This window comes from Anabrus simplex, chromosome 5 (genome assembly GCF_040414725.1).
Source record: "Anabrus simplex isolate iqAnaSimp1 chromosome 5, ASM4041472v1, whole genome shotgun sequence".
NCBI classification, from domain to species: domain Eukaryota; kingdom Metazoa; phylum Arthropoda; class Insecta; order Orthoptera; family Tettigoniidae; genus Anabrus; species Anabrus simplex.
In genome coordinates this window covers 304,759,799-304,780,022 of record NC_090269.1, presented here as the reverse complement: position 1 = coordinate 304,780,022, position 20,224 = coordinate 304,759,799, and the positions used below count along the sequence as shown (strand labels likewise).

General features: G+C 39.8%; 1 protein-coding gene across 2 annotated transcripts in view; it reads right to left on the bottom strand.

Moving 5' to 3' along the window:
* The window catches only part of LOC136874019 (proton-coupled amino acid transporter-like protein CG1139), a 239,912-nt gene that overhangs the window by 6,763 nt on the left and 212,925 nt on the right, over nucleotides 1–20,224 (bottom strand). For both annotated transcript variants that reach the window (XM_067147485.2, XM_067147484.2), the window contains exons 6-10: nucleotides 19,469–19,590; nucleotides 15,189–15,273; nucleotides 8,324–8,596; nucleotides 4,580–4,758; nucleotides 3,074–3,249 (exon numbers count right to left, since the gene is read on the bottom strand). In XM_067147485.2, the coding sequence (XP_067003586.1) occupies nucleotides 3,074–3,249; nucleotides 4,580–4,758; nucleotides 8,324–8,596; nucleotides 15,189–15,273; nucleotides 19,469–19,590 (835 nt within the window). The remainder of the gene's footprint in view (nucleotides 1–3,073; nucleotides 3,250–4,579; nucleotides 4,759–8,323; nucleotides 8,597–15,188; nucleotides 15,274–19,468; nucleotides 19,591–20,224) is intronic.

Sequence of the window (20,224 nt, the reverse complement as noted above, 5' to 3'; positions counted from 1 at the left end):
TTCCTTCTTTCATGCCCACGTGGAGGCGTCCACGCGTAGGAGGCTGTTGGGCTTCGGTGGGCTCTGCCACCGGTTAGCGACCTTTAAAATGTTCGATGCGCTTGCCAAAATTAATCCTATATTTATACATTTTGAACTTTCTATCTGTACTGCTCATGTTCCCAAAAATATCTACACATAAATAGATCTGAATTGTATCTATACTTACAAAGATTTTACTATATTGATAGGTAAAGCTGGGGTTGACATACGTCCTGAAAAAGAGGAATTGTTCTAAATTTTCGTTTTGAAAAAGAAGACCCGCCTGTATGTTTAATTTCTTGCAACTTTCCTGAATGTTTACTATAACCGGGAATACAAATGAAAGCTCCTCTCCATGTACATAATTTGATATTATTTGTCCAGTTTAAGTAACTCTCAAGTTCAATAAAAATTTTGCGTATTAACTCTCCGGCAAAGAACGGTGCACCAGTAGCCTATTACAGACAGCGAGGACCTTGTGATCAAAGTTAGGAGAAGTACGATTTCTCCTTTCAGTGTGCTTGATTCTGAATCGATAGACGCTACCACACGCTTTGATATTCTTTGCTTTGTGTTCTCTTCTTTGTGCTTGTTAATCTATTCAGTACGTAGATGTGGATATTTGCTGCTTCAGATGAACATTATACAGGATGGGCAAAATAAAGCAGTCCCGGAAAACATTTATAAGACTGAAATGAAATGGCGTATGGCTTTTAGTGCCGAGAGTGTTCGAGGACATGTTCGGCTCGCCAGGTGCAGGTCTTTCGATGTGATGCCCGTAGGCGACCTGCGCGTCGTTTAAAAGACTGAAGTGGAAGTGATCCTGGTTAATAAACAGGAGAACTGCCCATCACAGGAAAGGCTGGAAACCCTGATTTCGATGCATCAATTTGTTGCTGTCACATGTTTGAACGTACGCTTCCCCCCCCCCATGACGCAGAGTAGCGATATAAGTAACTTTTTACATGCATTGAAAGTGGTTTCTGTTGGTAGGTTTTGTTGTTGTTGGTTGAGTACTGTAAGTAACTAGTGTACGGTGTCGTTAAGTTCGACTTTGCACATTATTTTGAAGAACATAAACATCCGAAATTCGGAACGACATGGGAAAGAAAAGTATTTTACGAAATTCCGATACCTTAAAGAACGGAACTGTAGAAACTTCCGTCTAAAATGTTCTCTTGCATGAGACAAGGTAACATCTATTGCAATTTTTCAATGAGCAATAAATATATTTTTAAACAAATGTATGGTCTTGGCCAACATACTTTTTGTATTTACTTAATGGTATGCCTATTCTAAGAGTAGACACTGTCATTGTTTAATGACCTCAACGTGCCAGAGAAGTTGTTATTGAGTTTCTTCCCCCTCCACTATTCATTAGTCACAGCACATGTTGGCGGTATGTCCAAAGTTGTCAGATGGCCCGAAATAGAGACGACCAGTGACCAGCGTCGACTGCACGTGATAACATCCGAGTGAGCTCTCCAAGGCCCCCTGAAATGCTCGAGCTAACACCTCACAACTTAGCGAGGCCCTCTCCGTCTGATAGGCTAAATATTTTTATGGAGACATAGTCAACTGTTGCTGTAGGTCAAGGCCTACTTAGCTTGGGAGAAGATCTTTCTGTATGAATGGAACTGTAGCAGTTCCCAGCTTAACGACTCCCCACCTACTACCATGTACACTCAACGCCATAAAAATTGGCCGCCAAAGAAGTACAGTATTTAATTTTATACATTATCCGAACGCGAGGATATGGAGGCCGAAGTGATTATACTTGGAATCCTACCACCTGAGATGTCAAGTTCGCTGATGAATAGAGTGGGCCATCTCTCGAAACATGTACCACTCACGAATTTTATAATAAATATTGATAGGGCGGACCCACCAACTAAATGTGGCTTTTTTCATGAGCTTCGTCAGTACGGACCAATCGAAGACCAAAAATGGTATAATGTATTTATTTTAACTTCATCATATGTGTTAAACTGCCAACATAAGAAATTCAAATGTTTGGCAAAGGAGTTTCCGCCTATCTTGGCATCATCATTCAATGAGGAGATTAAAGAATGGTGAAGAAATTTATTATCAACGTTGTACTTTCAGAGGAGTGGCCAGAGCCAACAAAAGTAATTTTTGCAATATATATTCTCACGAACACAACTGAATACTCTATACTTAAAAATCTACAGTATCTTCTTCTTTTTCTTCTTCTACTACTGCTTTTCCCACATCTGTGGGGTCGCGGGTGCGAACGGCGTCATCCATGTTAATCTGGCCCTGTTTTTCAGCCGAATGCCCTTTCTGACGCCAACCCTATATGGAATTGCGTGTTTCTGTAGTAATTGGTAGTGTCCGTGTGTGTTGTCTGAAGATGAAGAGGAAATTGTTGGGACAAACACAAACACCGAGTCCCCGAGCCACATTAAATTCCCCAACCCAGCCAGAAATCGAACCCGGGGTCCTTTGAAACGAATGCCTCAATACTGACCATTCAGCCAATGAGCAGGACACAGGAAAAAACTACAGTACCGTATTTTATTTTTGGGAAATGTTTAATGCCTGCTTCAACCTGCCTAAGGTTATCTCGTGCCTTACTTTATATCTCGCTGTGGATTAAACAAACGAATATTACAATTTTTAAATAAAAGCGCATATGGCAATGAGGGGCTCGTTACTTTCGCTGGGGTCAATGAGGGGCTCAGAGTTAAGTACTGTAGTTTGAACGCTATTGATCTAGAGGACTTTTATATATGTATCCCTCCTTCTGTCCATCTGTCTGTCTGTCTGTCTGTCTTCTTCTCACAGGAAAACTCATGTTGAGAAGTTACCATTATTTATAAATAAAATCTCCTATTATGGTAACATTTTTGTTATATTGCGATTGCCACTTTTCCATAAAAACATGAAATGACTAGCTTCATTGCAAAAAAATTCCCTAAAATGATTGCGAACTTTTGTGTTCTCAAATCGTGAATTGCTATGGACGGCCCTGGGTTCCAAAAGTCAGGGTTTTCTAAGCTTCTAAAGCAAGTTACCAGGAAATACTCACAAGTAAGAAGCACCAAGAAAGTCCTCACGCCATACTCCAGTAAGAGTTGATGTTCAAATTTTTCAGCACGAGGAGCCAGATACTGGTTCCATGTGATATCCACTGCCACGTAACACTGCAGACCATGGGTAATGAAGATAGCCACAGCCAACATGATCTTCACGCTCTGCGCCAAGCTACAACAAAAAAAAAATGAGTGTAAACCAGAGTGGATACAAAATCAATTAATCATAATTAATATATTACGCAGCGAGCCTGTAATGGTATTTATTAAGACACGAGTATGTTTATTTCCATACAAGTTTCTTAATAACCATTATAGGCAAGATGTATAGGTCTATTTTTTGTTTGAACAAAATTAAATGACAAAGTTTTGAGTTTTTACAATATATCTAACTTTGTTACTTTAATGAGATCTGCTAAATTGTGTCATTCCTCCCCTGAAGGGGGAAGCGGGCCTCTTAGCCGGTGACGCCGTCTCTCAGGCTTTGTGGTGGTGATGGAAGATGTGTGGAAAAGGTGAGGGGGTTGGTGGCCGTGGCTTGTACTAGAAACTTCCTGGGATCTACCTTAATGCCGGAGAATGGAAAATCACGGAAAACCATTCTCAGGACGGCCGACTGTGGGGACTAGTGATGGGATGATCGAATACTTTTAATAATCGAATAACCTCCATTCGATTATTTAAATAATCGAATAAATAATCGAATGAGTTTCAAATATCATTCAGTTGTATCCCGTAGAATAATCGGAGGCGTCATGAATAAATTTTTCGGTTTTAGTGTGTCGGATGGATAATCGATGAAATAAACGAATAAATGAACTCTTACGAAAAATAGAAATACGCCTTTTTTCCAAACGTATCTCCAAATGTTGAAAGTAAATGAGTGTATTAACTGTACTAATGATATCTGTAAAGTAAATTTCGTTATTTAAGTAAATGCCGTCTTCTGGCCACACAATGGAACTAAGCCCCAGTATAACCAACTGACAACAAGGCAACTTTAATTTTGTGTCATCCGGGTCCATGGATAAATGGTTACCATCCTGGTCTTTGGTACAAGGAGTCCCGGGTTCGATTCTAGGTCGGGTCGGGGATTTTAACTTTCATTAGTTGATTCCTATGGCTCGGGGACTGGGTTTTTGTGCCGTATTCAGCCTTATATTTCATCTCAGTTAGGGCCCCATTTTCAAATGTTTTTAAGAAGTGTAAGAAGTAGTGCGTTTCTATTACACGTGTGTGAGTACTACATTTTTTGTTATTTTTTATAATAAATGTTGCCGTATTTATAGATATAACTGGACATATCTAGCAGAATTATAATGTTAGGAACAAATTTGAATAGCTGACAGAGGGGAAGCACAAATTAAGATAAACATTTAGCATACTTGATGCATGTATAGCAAGCAGAATATCTACCATAACCTACACCTGATTTTGGCAACACAAAGGCAAGTATAAAATGTGAATTGAAGTAAAGGCTATAGTATTTTGAAGATACTTACATCTCATCCTTGGGCAGATTCAGGGTGATGCTTCCCGCAACCTCTGATCCGAACCGCATGTATCCCAGGAATCCTATACCCACGTACAGCAGTATGATGACGAACATGGCTTTGTTAAGAACGCCAACAGGACCTCCGAAGGACTTAGGCGTCTTCATGTTGTTCTCCAGAGGCAGAATCTGCAATGAAAGATAAAACACCTTACTCTACTGTAGAACTTCAGAGTCTTTCATTATGACTACTGTTATATTATCCCAAGAGCAGTCTTTCAAATTTCTGCTTTTGGTGAACGTACTCTTCTTCTTTTTTTTCATCAATTTAGAGGTCAGAATTCTTCTTCCTCTGCTGAATTCATTCGTAGAGTTGGCTAATCCTTCTGAAGTCAAAATCATCTGAGAGTGTTTACATCTTCGGATTATTGACTACCGACATGATGAAGAACTCCTAAGGGACAAATACCCTGTTATCGCTTAAAATTTATAGCAATTGCGAGAAGTTAAGCAAACATTATTATTATTATTATTATTATTATTATTATTATTATTATTATTATTATTATTATTATTATTATTAACTGAGTTCCCAGTAGGGAAGCATTATTATATTTCACAGATTCAGACTGCCATGTTAACAACAATTGAAAGCACTCAAGCATTTTAGCAGTGGCAGCCAGTTCAAATGGGACAGAGAGGGTGCAGGGCAGATATTCACAATTTTATAGTACTGAAGACGTGCGTTGGCCATCTCTTAAAAAGTAAATGCGTGTCCTCGGCCCGATGTGATGCAGCTCTTTAGAGACATCTCCTTATTCGAGGTGAGCTGTATGTACCATTTTAACCACACACCAGCCCTCCTACTATTCTTAGCAGTACCAGAAATGGAACCCGGGCCTTCGACGACGGCAGCTAAGAGTGCTAACCGTTACGCTATGGAGGTGGATTTCTCTTACTAGTATACGGCTTTAAGAAACACCAGTCGATGTCAATTTGCATTCGGGAGATAGTGGATTCGGAACCCACTGTGAGACTTTGGGTCGGGGGTCAGGGGGATACAACTGGAATGAAGGACCAGTACGTCGCCCAGGTGGCCTTGTCTGCTATGCTGAAAAGGGCCTTGTGTGGGGTTAGCAAGATGCCTGGTGCAGGTCTTTCGAGCTGACGCCATATAGGCGACCTGCGCGTCTATGAGGATGAATTCTAATGAAGACGGCATATAAATCCAGCCCCCGAGCCATCGGAGTTAACCCATGAGGGTTAAAATCCCCGACCAGGCCGGGAATCGAACCCGGGCCCCTTTGGAGCAAAGGCCAGCACGCTAGCCATTTAGCCATGGAGCCGGACACATATTGCAATGTGCCGGTACTACAATATGAATATCAACATAATTTACTTGTATCTGTCCTTAAGACACTCACGCATGCGCGCACCATATCATAATTTTGTAACTATAACCCCCTCCCTGTCGATCGATCCTGGCTACGCTACTGATTTCAAGCAGTAGCGGCGATTGGGGATTAGAAGTGGGGGGGGGGGGATATAAAAAACAGAAAGTAGCCAGGTTGAGGGGTACAGCCGGGGGGGGGGGGGATTATACACATCAAAACTGAACAAAAAAAGCTACAAAATGGTAAGTTTTTGATGCTTTTAGAGCGAATTTCGACAGAAAGGTAAAGGTGACAGTTTACTAACTTAAGTGCGGCAATAATAATTTTTTGAGATTTTGATTCAATACGATATTTTCACCAAATAAATAATATTACACACGTATTACAATTAAATAGAAGTACGGCGCGATTATAAAACTAAGAAATCATTTAGTATTTGACTACACTTTAAGAAACTAACAGACAATGTTAAAGAGACTGCCTAACTGACGAATAGAAGCGGCAAGCAGGTGAACCATACCTCAGTGTCTACGACCTTGGCAAAAAATATAACCCCGTTCCCCTTCCTCATAGCATTTGCGAAGTCTCCACTACTTGCTGTGGCGCTATACAAATCGGTTAGCCGCGGCAAGCGACATTTTGTGCGTATTTTCGATAATAATTGAAATAATTAAAAATTTGCACAAATTGTTTTTTAATAATTCCTAGTTTCAGCCGGTTAAAATGGAATAAAAATGTTATGTTTTCCATACAAAGTGGGGGGGGGCGACTTCCCCCTCTCGCCCCCCTTAGTCGCCGCTACTGATCTCAAGCAACATGTGTCAACATATATACTGACTGCTATGTTAATGAACATTGCCTTATTATTCTTATGAATGGTATTTAATTTATCTTTATTGCGACTTTGCACAATCTGCCAAATAAATGGTTAATGACCCCAGAGTATTAGATATGCACGGCCTAGGAAACCCTTCACTTTTCTCTCTTAGGTTACTCCCATTCGTTAGATGATATCTGCATTCTATGATGGGGAGGACTCTTTTATCCTCTTATTCAAGTTACAAGAAGTTGTCCTTGTTTTGTTCCAGTCAACAGACCACAAAATTACAAGAGTCAAATTAAAATATTTCACTTATGGTAAAGAGAAATAGTGTGAAGAACTGAATACAGAATACCGATATGCACTATGTGCTGAATCATCAAGTTGGATTATAGCCAAGGAGACATTCTTACCGTAAAATAATTTTGGCATTGTGCTGTACATGGCATCCAAGAACAGGAAATAACAGGCTGGCCCCTGATCAACATGATGGTGCAACAGAGAACTGGCAGGTGCTGTCACCTTATATTGCAAGAATGTCATGCAATAAGGAAATCAGTCCTTAGAATCTATATATGGAAAATAGTGGAAATCAGATCTATGTTGTGGAAAGATCTAATGAAGTGCAGGAAAATTGAAATCTCGGTAGACAGGGCTGATCTAAAAGATACCATTGCGGCGTGTTCGTAGAATTAACAGAAGACGGATTTATATATTAATTTTAGGTGGGTTTACAGAATATACAGTATATGAAGATGTGTTTCTTTTAATGTTCTAAACCTTTGTTTTCATAGAAAATCAGGATTTACTATTTATTGTATTACATATATATACGCGCACATACTCTACATCTTCATTATAGACTGTTATGATTTTCAGCATACAGTTGTGCAAGTTTCTGTGAAAATAATATGCGCTTCCACAGTCCTCTATTTGCAACTAGCTATGTGGCCTAGTTTGGTTAAAACTATTTTGTGTCATTAAATAATTTAAAACCATAACATCGTTGCCTTGGTGTCCCTTTACTTCTCTTACCCGCCATTATTCACCTAGGTAACCTTCTCTCCTTTCGACTTATATGAAACTGGTTTACATGTACGACTTCATTCAGCAAGTTTATTCCTAATTTAGTCTATATCTTCTCATTCCGAGTACCACCTGCCATTTTTCCCATCGTGTTTTGCCAGCAATCATCCTCGCTACTTCCGTACCGTGTCTGTTACTTCCAAATTATGAATACGAAATTCTAAGTCTATTCAGCTTTTGCTCCAGTACAAAGTAAGATGTAAAAGTTTCTTCCAAGGGCTGACTTCTTTCTTACAAAATACCGTTGTTCGCGACTACGAGCTCAATGCATTGTCTTGGCTGCTCCCTGATTAAATTTTACATCGCATAGGTACTACATCCTGGAAGAATACAGTTCCTAAATTCCTGAAATGATCCATTTGTTCCAGTTTGGTATTCTCAACCTGACGACCAATCCTTTCTTTCTTTTTTATATTCGAGTATATACTACTGAGTACTGCTAACATGAACTTACCACTCCGATGGCCTCCAGTGCAAAGAGCACAGTCCCGAAGAAGAGCGGCATATTTTGTACAGAGCCAATGGGACTCTTGTCTCCCAGTTCAGGCACTGTGTCGAACAGGTAGTAGATGGTGATACCGAAGCCAACGAGGGTAAGAATGTTTGCGAGGGTGGAGAAGGGCGCCAACAGTTTCAGATTTCGAACCCAATTGATGAGGATTAGGGGTAGCAGTAGAATAAGCATGTATATCCGAACATCGATCTCGCCGACGTACTGATCCATCACCTAGAACAAGAAGAAACCAATCTGTAACACATTATCGCAAGAGTTTCAAACAGACAAACAGCAATATGTAGAAGTCAGCTCCTCATCCACTCCATCAGTAAACATTAGCATAAATGAAAACAAGGAAAATCTATGTATTTTCGTAATGAAGTCAAAAAATTGGCACACACAGAGTAAAGTGAATTAGGGAGGATTACAACTTACGAATTGACACAGAAAACTTGTCAAGGTTCTAAAAGTCCAATGCTTCCAGTCATATCAAGACCGGCATTCGTCACAAGTGTCAGAAATTTGTTAGAGTGACGTCTTTACATTATGTCATTCGATTTGCAAGGAAGAATTTACTAGAACATTCTCTGTCTCACAAATCAGTAAAGCAACATCCGTAAAAAAGCGGACACTTATTTTATTTCAATACCAATGTGTAGGTTTAATTTTTTGTATGTATCATTGTAATGTCATTTCACTTTTTAAAAGTATTTAGATACATTTTAATGACAACTGAAGATGGTCAAATATGATAGGCCGAAACATATCCTAATGTTTAAAGAACTTTTATCATAATCAACACGATAAGTATTGAACAGGTGGACTTATTAGTAAAATTATAAGAATTGAATCTCTGTTAGAGGAATGTGGGAAAGGAAATCGAAGGAAGAGGAAAAGAACGATGTAAAATGTAGCTGGTAATGAGGAAGTACTCTAGATACTGTGATTTAGATAAGGTTTAGGAAATACTTCACAAATTCGTGTATGTTTAAATGCCAATATTATTTCGAGGAGAGACTCTTGAATATATATACTGTATATCTAGAGGGAGAGAGAGAGAGAGAGAGAGAGAGAGAGAGCGACTGTAAGTGAATTGTAGTTTAATACGTTGGTAAAATATTTTGTGTATTGTTTAGAATATCTCTAGTAGTTCTGAAATAGAAATAACTGGCTGTATGCAGGATGTATCTGATATCCTTTTAACGAATGTCAGAATGGGTATCCCTGAAGGCATAGAGGTGGATTTAATTTTATACCAGTGAGAAAAAATGTCATATTGTCCTGAATATGAGACCATAGGTCGACAGATCCATCCTCTTAAAGCGTGTATAAATATTGCAGAGACGTGTTGTTTGAATGAATACTGTGTGAGCACAAACCTAATTTAATGTACAGTAGTGAAGACGGTTGCTTTGTAATAGCGCAGTTTGTAATTCTATCAAGGTCTTGACCGAACAGATATGGTTTGAAATAGAGTTCTGCATTCAGGAGGCGGAGAGTTGGTCACATCGTCAGTTGTCCTGAAAGTGGTTTCCAGTGGTTTTCCATTCTACTCACTTAGGCAAGTGCCAGGACAGTTCCCTTTATAGGCTACGGCCGCTCAACTCTCACCCTTCTCCGAACCTCGGATCACCACAACGTATTTTCTACCCTGAGAGAGGGTGTCTACCTCTCGGAGGCTAGTAGTAGTAGTCAAGTGTTTGTAAAACTTGAGAGCAGTGGGAGGGTCATACTGTGGCAGACTTCTGTCCGTATGCCGATTGTCTGGGAGGAATGAGTCAGAAGTTAAGAACTCCTGTAAACAAACCAGTATAACTGTAGACTGCGGTAACAATAAGTGTTATCTTTGCCTTGAGGTATTCTGCCAGAACGGTGCAGGTTGTGATATCATCACAGCCACAAAAAAAGCCATTTACAATTTGCACCTGTTTTGTCTCAGTTCGTGTACGTTTTCTCTACTGCTGTCTACTCTGCTACCAATACCGGCCTCGTGCTCGCTGTCGTGACAGCTAAGGACGCACAGTCATTCTCAGCGCCTGTTTAAGAAATTTTGTAACGCTTTTACAACCATGAAATGAAGTACTTCTCAAACAGGACACTTTCACAGCCTGTTTTCTATTCCTTCAAAATTCCTTCAAAGATGACTCTCCTGATATTTGCTAAAAATATTTGAGATACACTCTGTAAATCAGTTAATCAATTAATTAAATACTCTCTCCCCACTGGATGGTCATCTGTGATCGGGACAAGAATCGGTTCTATTCTGTTCGGATATTAAAGAAACTGTTATTTATTTCCTGACTTGATTTTTGTATTTTGTTTTAATGCCTGTTTTTGTTTTCTAACTGCTAACCTTGTATTTTAAATGGCTAATTTAGGATTAATAATAATAATAATAATAATAATAATAATAATAATAATAATAATAATAGTCTAATAATAATAATAATAATAATAATAATAATAATAATAATAATAATAATAATAATAATAATAATAATACTTGCTTTACGTCCCACTAACTACTTTTACGGTTTTCGGAGACGCCGAGGTGCCGGAATTTTGTCCCGCAGGAGTTATTTTACGTGCCAGTAAATCTACCGACACGAGGCTGACATATTTGAGCACCTTCAAATATCACCGGACTGAGCCAGGATCGAACCTGCCAAGTTGGAGTCAGAAGGCCAGCGCCTTAACCGTCTGAGCCACTCAGCCCGTCTAATTTAGGATTATAGGGGCCTATTTTGATCTTACAAATTTCTGCATTATGACTGACATTTTGCAATGTAGTGGAGCTGTCCTGGATGAAGACAACACATAGTTAAAAAATCAATAAACTGTACATAAATAAGTTTCAAGAGTTTCTTTTCCTGTTTTGGTCTTTCAATTACATTTGTTTGCTTATTTGTAACGTTCTTAGGACATAAAAATCTGAATTTTAGTAATCATATGTCTGCCTTATCCGAATCAGAATGTTGGCGGACCAGTCAGTGGCCCCAGCTAGGCCAACGGGTAATTATTATCAGTCATCTTACGTCGGAGGTTACTGGATGTACGGTTACCAATCATTTCCGTCTCTCCTCCAGCCACTAAAACGTGGCTGCCCATCTAAATGCTGACCTTGTCCAATGTAGTTTAACTATGGAGATCTCACGTGAACTAGAGTTTCGCCATGGCTACGGCGTCGGCAAGGTTATCAGGTAAATAATCTTGATGGTCAAAGTGATTGAGTGGTTAGCCATTTACTGTAGCTTCTATAGTCCATCTTCGTAGTAAGCGTCTTTCTGGACGACCGGAGGTGTGGCCTAGCCTCGTGTGCGAGGAACTATGGGAGCGTTCGCGCTGGTGGTGGGGGAAGAACTTGAACCTTTCCTCCATCTGACACAGTCGAGTTCAGGCAGCGGACGTAGCCCTGGGAACTGACTGAAATAGTGTGGAAAGCTTAGGCGCGATACGTTCTCGGGTCGGGGTGGTCATTATGCAATGGCTCATCGGTGTACATACATCACACTAACTCAAAGGTGTAGGAATTACTTAATATGATAAACTAGTGAAAATAAAATAGTACCGTACATTGTGCAAATCGAGTCTTATATTTCGATTGTCTGCCTTAAAACCTTGTCAATTAACTACACAGGCCTTTGAGCATAACATTCTAAAATTTCAGTTCTATTCCAGTACGGAAATACTTCGTAACTTTCGTCGTAAATGTTGGTGACGTCAAGAAATCAGAGGGTCATGCCTAAAAGAATTCATATCGGATGATGCTTTCGACACAACGTGAAATAAATCTCAGTGTATAGTAAAAGTGGAGGTCAATATTTTGGCACTCTGTAGCCTTTAATTTATTCTTATACATTCTTACGAATATGAAATCTGTTATATAAAATTGAAAGGTTTGAACCATTTGGTAGAAAATCAATTGAACATAAGACAGTAACTTGCAACTGGTAATACTGCGAATAAAGGAAGTTCGTTTGAAACTGTACTGTACTGTATACCAAGGAAAGGCGCATCGGTACGCGCTATCAGTTCATCAATTGCCTAACGAATAGGAGGAAGTTGTTTCCACTGACAGCCTGGAGATATAATCTACTTAACGTGATTTCTAGTGAAATACGTATAAAAGAGATTAATTAATGCAAATTTGTCGGGAAAATGCAGAGAAGAAGCATTAGTAGAAATACTTCAGCTACTTTCATAATAACATTAACAATGTCTACTTTTCTTGTCCATCAGAAGAAATATAATAATATATAATACTCTTGAATAACCTGCTATTGTTATGACTGAGAGAACAGGTCTCCTACAGCAACAGCAGCAACAAAAACAACAACGAAAACAGCAACAAAATGCTCCGGAACAATAGACAATATAAATCTGTCTCATAAAATCAGAGCAAAAATATTTTCGGACTTCTTACGTGTTCTATGGTCACGTTTGTTTAATATTCGGAGTTCAGGGATCGTATTTACAAATTATTCAGAATAATCTTCACTCTCGTCTGAATCAGTGTCATCTGAAGTTTCACCGAGGTTGATGTCGGACTGGTCTAATTCTAATTCCTTATGCATGGTGTTGTCACGCTCCCAGTATTCCTGCTCAGTGTCTTTTACGTGGTCGCAACATTTTTTCCGTTTGTCTTGCGAATACTGTGCAAGCAATATCCGCAAAGAGCTTCCTTTTTGTCGAGTGTGTCTGCTGTCAAGTCACGAGTGATCTATAAGACAGAGAAATATTTCGTACAGAATAAGCATTTTTATTTATATTGGGAGTAGGAGCGCCTCATTTATGAACAGTGAATGCATTAGAGATGCTATGGCACACATTTTTATGCTAAAAAACTAATTATGCTGTATTACTTTTAATTGAGATATATTCTTGTTTTTTTTTGCTAGGGGCTTTACGTCGCACCGACACAGATAGGTCTTATGGCGACGATGGGATAGGAAAGGCCTTGGAGTTGGAAGGAAGCGGCCGTAGCCTTAATTAAGGTACAGCCCCAGCATTTGCCTGGTGTGAAAATGGGAAATCACGGAAAACCATCTTCAGGGCTGCCGATAGTGGGATTCGAACCTACTATCTCCCGGATGCAAGCTCACAGCCACGCGCCTCTACGCGCACGGCCAACTCGCCCGGTGAGATATATTCTTATCACGGACCTCTCCTTTGATATCTCCCCAAACCGACTCAGTGTGATTGAGATCTGGATGATATGTTTCATATGTTCACTCATGGTATAAACACTTTCACGTGCCTAGCCTCGCAGTGGTCTCCCAGATTTAGAAGAGGACCTAGAAGCCATGCTCGTCACTTCAGTAATTTCAACTTAGCCCGCACGTAACAACACGCGCCGCTTGAGAGACGTTTTCACTTCAGCGCTAGCCTGGCGACTGGACCTGCTGTAGGAGTGGGGGGACGATAGCTCCCACCACTGCATGCGCAACCATTTCTCGCGCAGGACGCTTTCAACCAAAACGGACTATAGTGCATGTTTTGCTGATAGTATTTATGTCTGAAGGGGAGCCTCCGTAGCTCAGACAGCAGCGCGTCGGCCTCTCACCACTGAATACTGTGGTTCAAATCCCGGTCGTTGCGTGTGAGATTTGTGCTGGACCAAGCGGAGGCGGGACAGGTTTTTCTCCGGGTACTCCGGTTTTCCCTGTCATCTTTCATTCCAGCAACACTCTCCATTATCACTTCATAGCATCTATCAGTCATTAATAAATCACTTTGGGAGTGGCGACCCCATCGTACTAATAGCCTATATCTGCTTCATTCATTCCATCCCTGACCCGGTCAATTACTGGAAGACAGGTTGTAGGTTTTCATTTTCATTTATGTCTGAAGACAGGAAAATCCTCTCACATCTCTCAAATCTCTTACATCTCGACGCTAAAGAACCCTCTGAGCAGGGGACCTCGTCTCGAGAGTGTGGAGTATCGACCGTTTGCATTCAAACTGAGTATGGCATTTTTTCTACTTACTTGTGCCTGCTCCTCTTTTACATTTCTATCTCATATCCCTTGGTCAACTCATACCCTCTTCCGTCCTTGATGCATTAGCAAGACCAAGAGTCTTTCATATTCATGCCCTTCAAGGACTTTCTCTTTCTTTCGCTGATAACTTCTTCCTTTTACGGGTTGGACTTCTTACATTTACTCCGGTTAGAGGTAAGAGAGGATTGATCATCTCATTGTATTTGTCCCTTAAAATAATAATCACCAGCACTATCAGAAACATACTGTCTGTCCCACTTCAATATGCTTATAACAGCCATAGGCTCTAATCTGGGGGTTATCTTTGCGATGGTTTTGTTATGTAATAAAATTTACATCGTTACGATAACCTCATACTCCGACCCAAACATTCCTGGGCATCATATGACCCAATACAAGTCATGAGTCCGACCTAGTTAGCGATCCGTGGTAATTCACGGCCTAAGAGGAGGGCTAAATACATTTTTTTGCTATTTGCTTTACGTCGCACCGACACAGATATGTCTTACGGCGACGATGGGATAGGAAAGGCCTAGGGAATGGAAGAAAGCGGCCGTGGCCTTAATTAAGACACAGCCCCGGCATTTGCCTGGTGTGAAAATGGGAAACCACGGAAAACCATCTTCAGGGCTGCCGACAGTGGGACTCAAACCCACTATCTCCCGATTACTGGATACTGGCCGCACTTAAGCGACTGCAGCTATCGAGTGGGCTAAAGACAAAGCTGATTGATTCAATGATAACATGCCTAAAAATAATAATGTGATCATGTGATCCTTACTCGTTCAGAATGACTCCTGCATAAATTTTGATTTGTTACTTACTGCCTGGATGTTGGTTGCCACGAAGACGACGTAGACGCAGCATGTACCGAGCTGGTAGATGAGCAGGAAGATGTTCACGACATGACTACAGAGAGAAAAATGATATATTAATAGTACAACGATACTAAGATTAACGAAGAATGCTGCTTACAAAAAAGAAAATGGGAAAGGGGAGGAATACTAAAGATAGTACAAATCAAAGCTATAATGGATATGACCTGTAATCAATATTAAGGACCTTCCTTTAAACATGATATTTATGGTTTCAATTCTTCAGTATTGTATTCTTACATTAAGTGATTTAAATATAAATTTTAGATTTACTACGAAAGTAATAACAAAATGATTAAATTTAATACCACTCTAGCGTGTCCATTAACTGTCTAAATGGTCACATGTAATAATCTAAGAACATCTGTGGAAAGGAAATACTAAACAACTTAGTTACACTGGGCCAGAAGTGAAAGATCCATTTTGAATGCAAAATGTTTTAAAAAAATATGGAAATATTCCAGAGTTAGTTATTTTCACAACAAAGATTTTGAGTACAATAATGTCATGGCGTTTCGTTCCTGTGTTTGCAAGTCACCTTGTTAATTCTAGGAGTTAGCTGTAGTACCTATTTATAGCAATTCTGATAAAAGAAATATGGACGAATGAGTGAAATAGAACGAATTGCACATGCATATAAAATGCTTGCAATGAGTGATGTAACTTCTTCAGTTTTGTTTGATACTGGTACCGTGTGGCAAGTCAATCAATTCAGTCGGAGCTAAACGGCAATTATCATTTTGTCCTTTCGCCTATTTGAGATGATTTGAAAATAAAAATAAAACATCTTTTCTGTTATATTTCTTATGTTTTCAAAATTCCCACGTTAAGTCTCGTGAAACTCAAAGGGAATACCATTTGCAATACATAGTAACTATAATTCTGCTAAATATTGGGCTATTTGTTGAAATTGTGTTTATAGCTTTCAATGTGAAACTGAATCCGCGGTGGAATTTACATACAACCATATTACTGTGGACGAACCTTCCCTTGGCCATTGATCTGTGGCTTTAAGGAGTTTAAACACGTCTCTAAAATCATCCATAAGTTTGTGGTAGATTAGGCGTTTCTCTTTTAGATAGCATGTATTCTAATTGCCTGAACTTCCGATGACGTTACAGCTCCTTCCAGTAATATTACGTACTAAAACCTAGAATGGTCAACACATATTATGTCTGTTTCTTCGTCATGTATTCTGTTTGAGGTGTGAATGTTCGTACGAGGCACATTAAACACTAAAATGGCGTTATGACGTCACACTATCAGCCAGGTTTGGTGGTCACACGTCGGCCTCCATTACCAAACATCCGATGCATCAATCGCTTATTGCCAGAAGTCTGTCATTATCCAGCCCTTACTAACGTACGAGGGTTTGCAAACATACACTCTACATACTAATGGTACTGATGTAAGACGCTTAAACAGACCATAGGTATCGGTTTGATGGTGAAAATTTGAGCTTCCTGTCGGTATGACTGAAATACGCCAAATCTCCTAAGTAATTTAAAGAAAGTTGACAATAATATGGCATGAGAATCATATCTAAATGTATGTTTCTGAATGTATGTAGCTCTGGAGAGATTTCGTAGGCCTACGCATTCACAAAGAAATGTGGCACATAAAAAAATGACTTAGTATCTTACTAAATCTCGCTGTATTTCTTCTTAAACTAAAATTATCACCTCAATCAGGTTTGCAGCTGTGTTTGTCTTTACGTTGTCGATCCGCTATCAACCTGCTCGAGTTGGTTTCGGCCCTTAAGAGGCCACGGCTTGCCCGTGGTCCAACAGCTCTGTACTCTGACCGGCCAACGGAGCAGAGGAAAGCTGGCCACGGCTCTACCGTGGCTCTACGCCTCTGCATTCGGGAGACGGGTGTGGGGCACAGTGCCGAACTTCACGCTCTAAAATCATCCATAAGTTTGTGGTAGATTAGGCGTTTCTCTTTTAGATAGCATGTATTCGAATTGCCTGAACTTCCGATGACGTTACAGCTCCTTCCAGTAATATTACGTACTAAAACCTAGAATGGTCAACACATATTATGTCTGGGGCCGTCGGCTGTCCTGAGAATGGTTTTCCGTGCTTTTCCATTCTCCTGCACGAAGGCGAATGCCGGGACAGTTCGTAGTGTAGATACGGCCGCCCACCCCCTCACCTCCGCACATCTCCTTCACCGTAACAAATCTCCCGGCCTGAGAGACGGCGTCACCGTCTAAGAGGCCCGCCTCCCCCTTCAGGGGAGGAATGAAAACGTTTAGTAGTAGTAGTAGTATCAACCTGCTCTCACAGCTTAGTTTCAGTGCGTTTATAAGAAAGGAAGGCAATATTATGCACACGAGGAATTACAGGATTTGTGATTATTTCCTTAGAACTATTTTGACATTAAATGTCTTATGGTTGGGGGTCATCTAAAAATGTATGTTACGGACGTTACCGTGACGGAAGTGTAACCCTAGCAACCATGCAGACTGTGATGTAATGTGGATGCCAGACAATGTTACCTAGCAACCATGCAAGCTGTCTTATGGCTGGTGGCCATCTGAACTTAGCAACCGTTGATGGATGGTCATGATCGAGAGACATATTTATGATCATTTTATTTTCGCCAAGGGGAAAGTGTTTTCTTTTTATTTTCCCTTTTTTATCATAACGCTCTTCTGCAAGCATTATTATTATTATTATTATTATTATTATTATTATTATTATTATTATTATTATTATTATTATTATTATTATTATTATTAGACTCATCAGTCCACAGACTGGTTTGATACAGCTCTCCACGCCACCCTATCCTGTGCTAATATTTTCATTTCTACGTAACTATTGCATCCTACAGCACATCTGCTCTAATCTGCTTGTCACATTCATACCTTGGTCTACCCCTACTATTATTACCACCTAGACTTCCTTCAAAAACCAACTGAACAAGTCATGGGTGTCTTAAGATGTGTCCTATCATTCTATCTCTTCTTCTCTTCAAATTTAGCCAAATGGATCTCCTCTTACCAATTCAGTTCAGTATCTCTTCATTCGTCATTCGATCTGTCCATCTCCAGCATTTTTCTGTAACACCACATTTCAAAAGTTTCTGTTCTCTACCTTTTTGAGCTAGTTATGTATAATCTATGTTTCACTTCCATAGCCTCGTATTATTCTTTAAAATAGTGTATACTGTCTCCCCGCTCTTGGAACAAAATCTAATGCTATGGCAATACCCTATTGCTTTACATCACAGACTTCCTAAAATAACAAAGAAGTGTTTTAATTCTACGAGCTCACTATTTTCAAATGAGCATAGTAAGTAAGAAGTCCCAGCTGAATTTCTTCACTTACTTATGCTAGACTCTTTGCTTACATCTTTCCTTGTATAATCTTGTGTGTTCCACTCTTGTCCTCTTTCGACCCTGGCGGCAATCAGTTTACGAAGTTCAAGGATACTTTTAGTTTCCCTGCCGGGCTGAGTGTCTCAGACGGTTGAGGCGTTGGCCTTCTGACCCCAAAGTGGCAGGTTCGATTCTGGCTCAGTCCGGTGGTATTTGAAGGTGCTGAAATACGTCAGCTTCGTGTCGGCAGATTTACTGGCACGTAAAGGAACTCCTGCGGGACTAAATTCCGACACCTCGGCGTCTCCGAAAACCGTAAAAGTAGTTAGTGGGACGTAAAGCAAATAACGTTATCATTCACTTTCGTTTCCACATATTTCCTACATTTCCTACGTCGACACCTCATATTTTGAAAGCCACAGTAATGGTTCATGGAAATGTTAAGTGATAGTTGTAACAATGACAACATAGAAATCAAATTCAAAGGAAGTTGTTGCAAGACAATATAGGTATGAACTAGAACACTCACTGGTGCATGGAAGGCGCTGCTCCTAGCATGGATTAACTACTGACTCAGAGAATAAGACGCGAATAAATAAATAAATAAATAAATAAATAAATAAATAAATAAATAAATAAATAAATAAATAAATAAATAAATAAGATCTGATTGAGATTAACAGAATAATTGCTATTTATAACTGGTTCCTATAATTATAGACATGCAATTCTTTGACGTCCTTTCAACTGCGGTAAGTACGGATTGTATGATACTTAAGCATCCTTAAATGTCATTTGAATGGGTCTATGCAATTGAGCACAGAAGGGGAACTTCTGTTCAACTGTGCTTCTCTAATGGATTCATTTACTTGAGTAGTTGGTTTACTGTAATGAGCCTTACCCTGCATAGGGGGCCACGGCGGAGAAGAAGCCAGGACCCGCCTCCAGAGCAGCCTCAGCAGTCTCGGGGTAGTTGAGACTTGGTATCCGCCGTCTCTTGCAGAGTTCATATTCGGCTTTGATCTGGAACACAATATTGCGAAATCTGATCAGCTGAGTCTATGATGTAACCACAACGAAGTACAGTGTTTAGTTGATACATTGCTGTGTGCTAATGAACTTCAACATCGAGGTCACCCACTATGACACAACACAGATTAAAACACGTTTTGACATGAGTAATTTAGAGGACAGGGAATATGCTTTTTGGGACAACATATTTTATGCCAAAGATCCAATGTAGGTGGGTAGCTAAGACATGTTCATATGGCGGTAAATGTTGATTCCAACAAACAGGGTTACGATGAGAAGAATAATGGTACAATCAAGATAAGGGATTTCGCGTATCATTTGGTAAAGTCAGCCAACTTCTCGGCTTCTTGCGCGAAGGTCTCTTTCGAGGCCAAACTGTGTTCCTATACAATGAAAAACTCCCAAAGATGAAATATCAGATATTACAAAAAGTTCTATTTTAAAGGCGATAGTAATGGTGCGAGAAATCTGAATTGATAGGTGTAACAATGACAACATAGAAATGGATTTCAAAAGAAGTTGTAGCAAGACAAGATAGGTATAACCTAAAACACTTATTGCATGGAGCATGCTGCTGCTAGCGTGAATTAAACTATTGACTCAGAGAGTAAGAAGGGGAATGAAT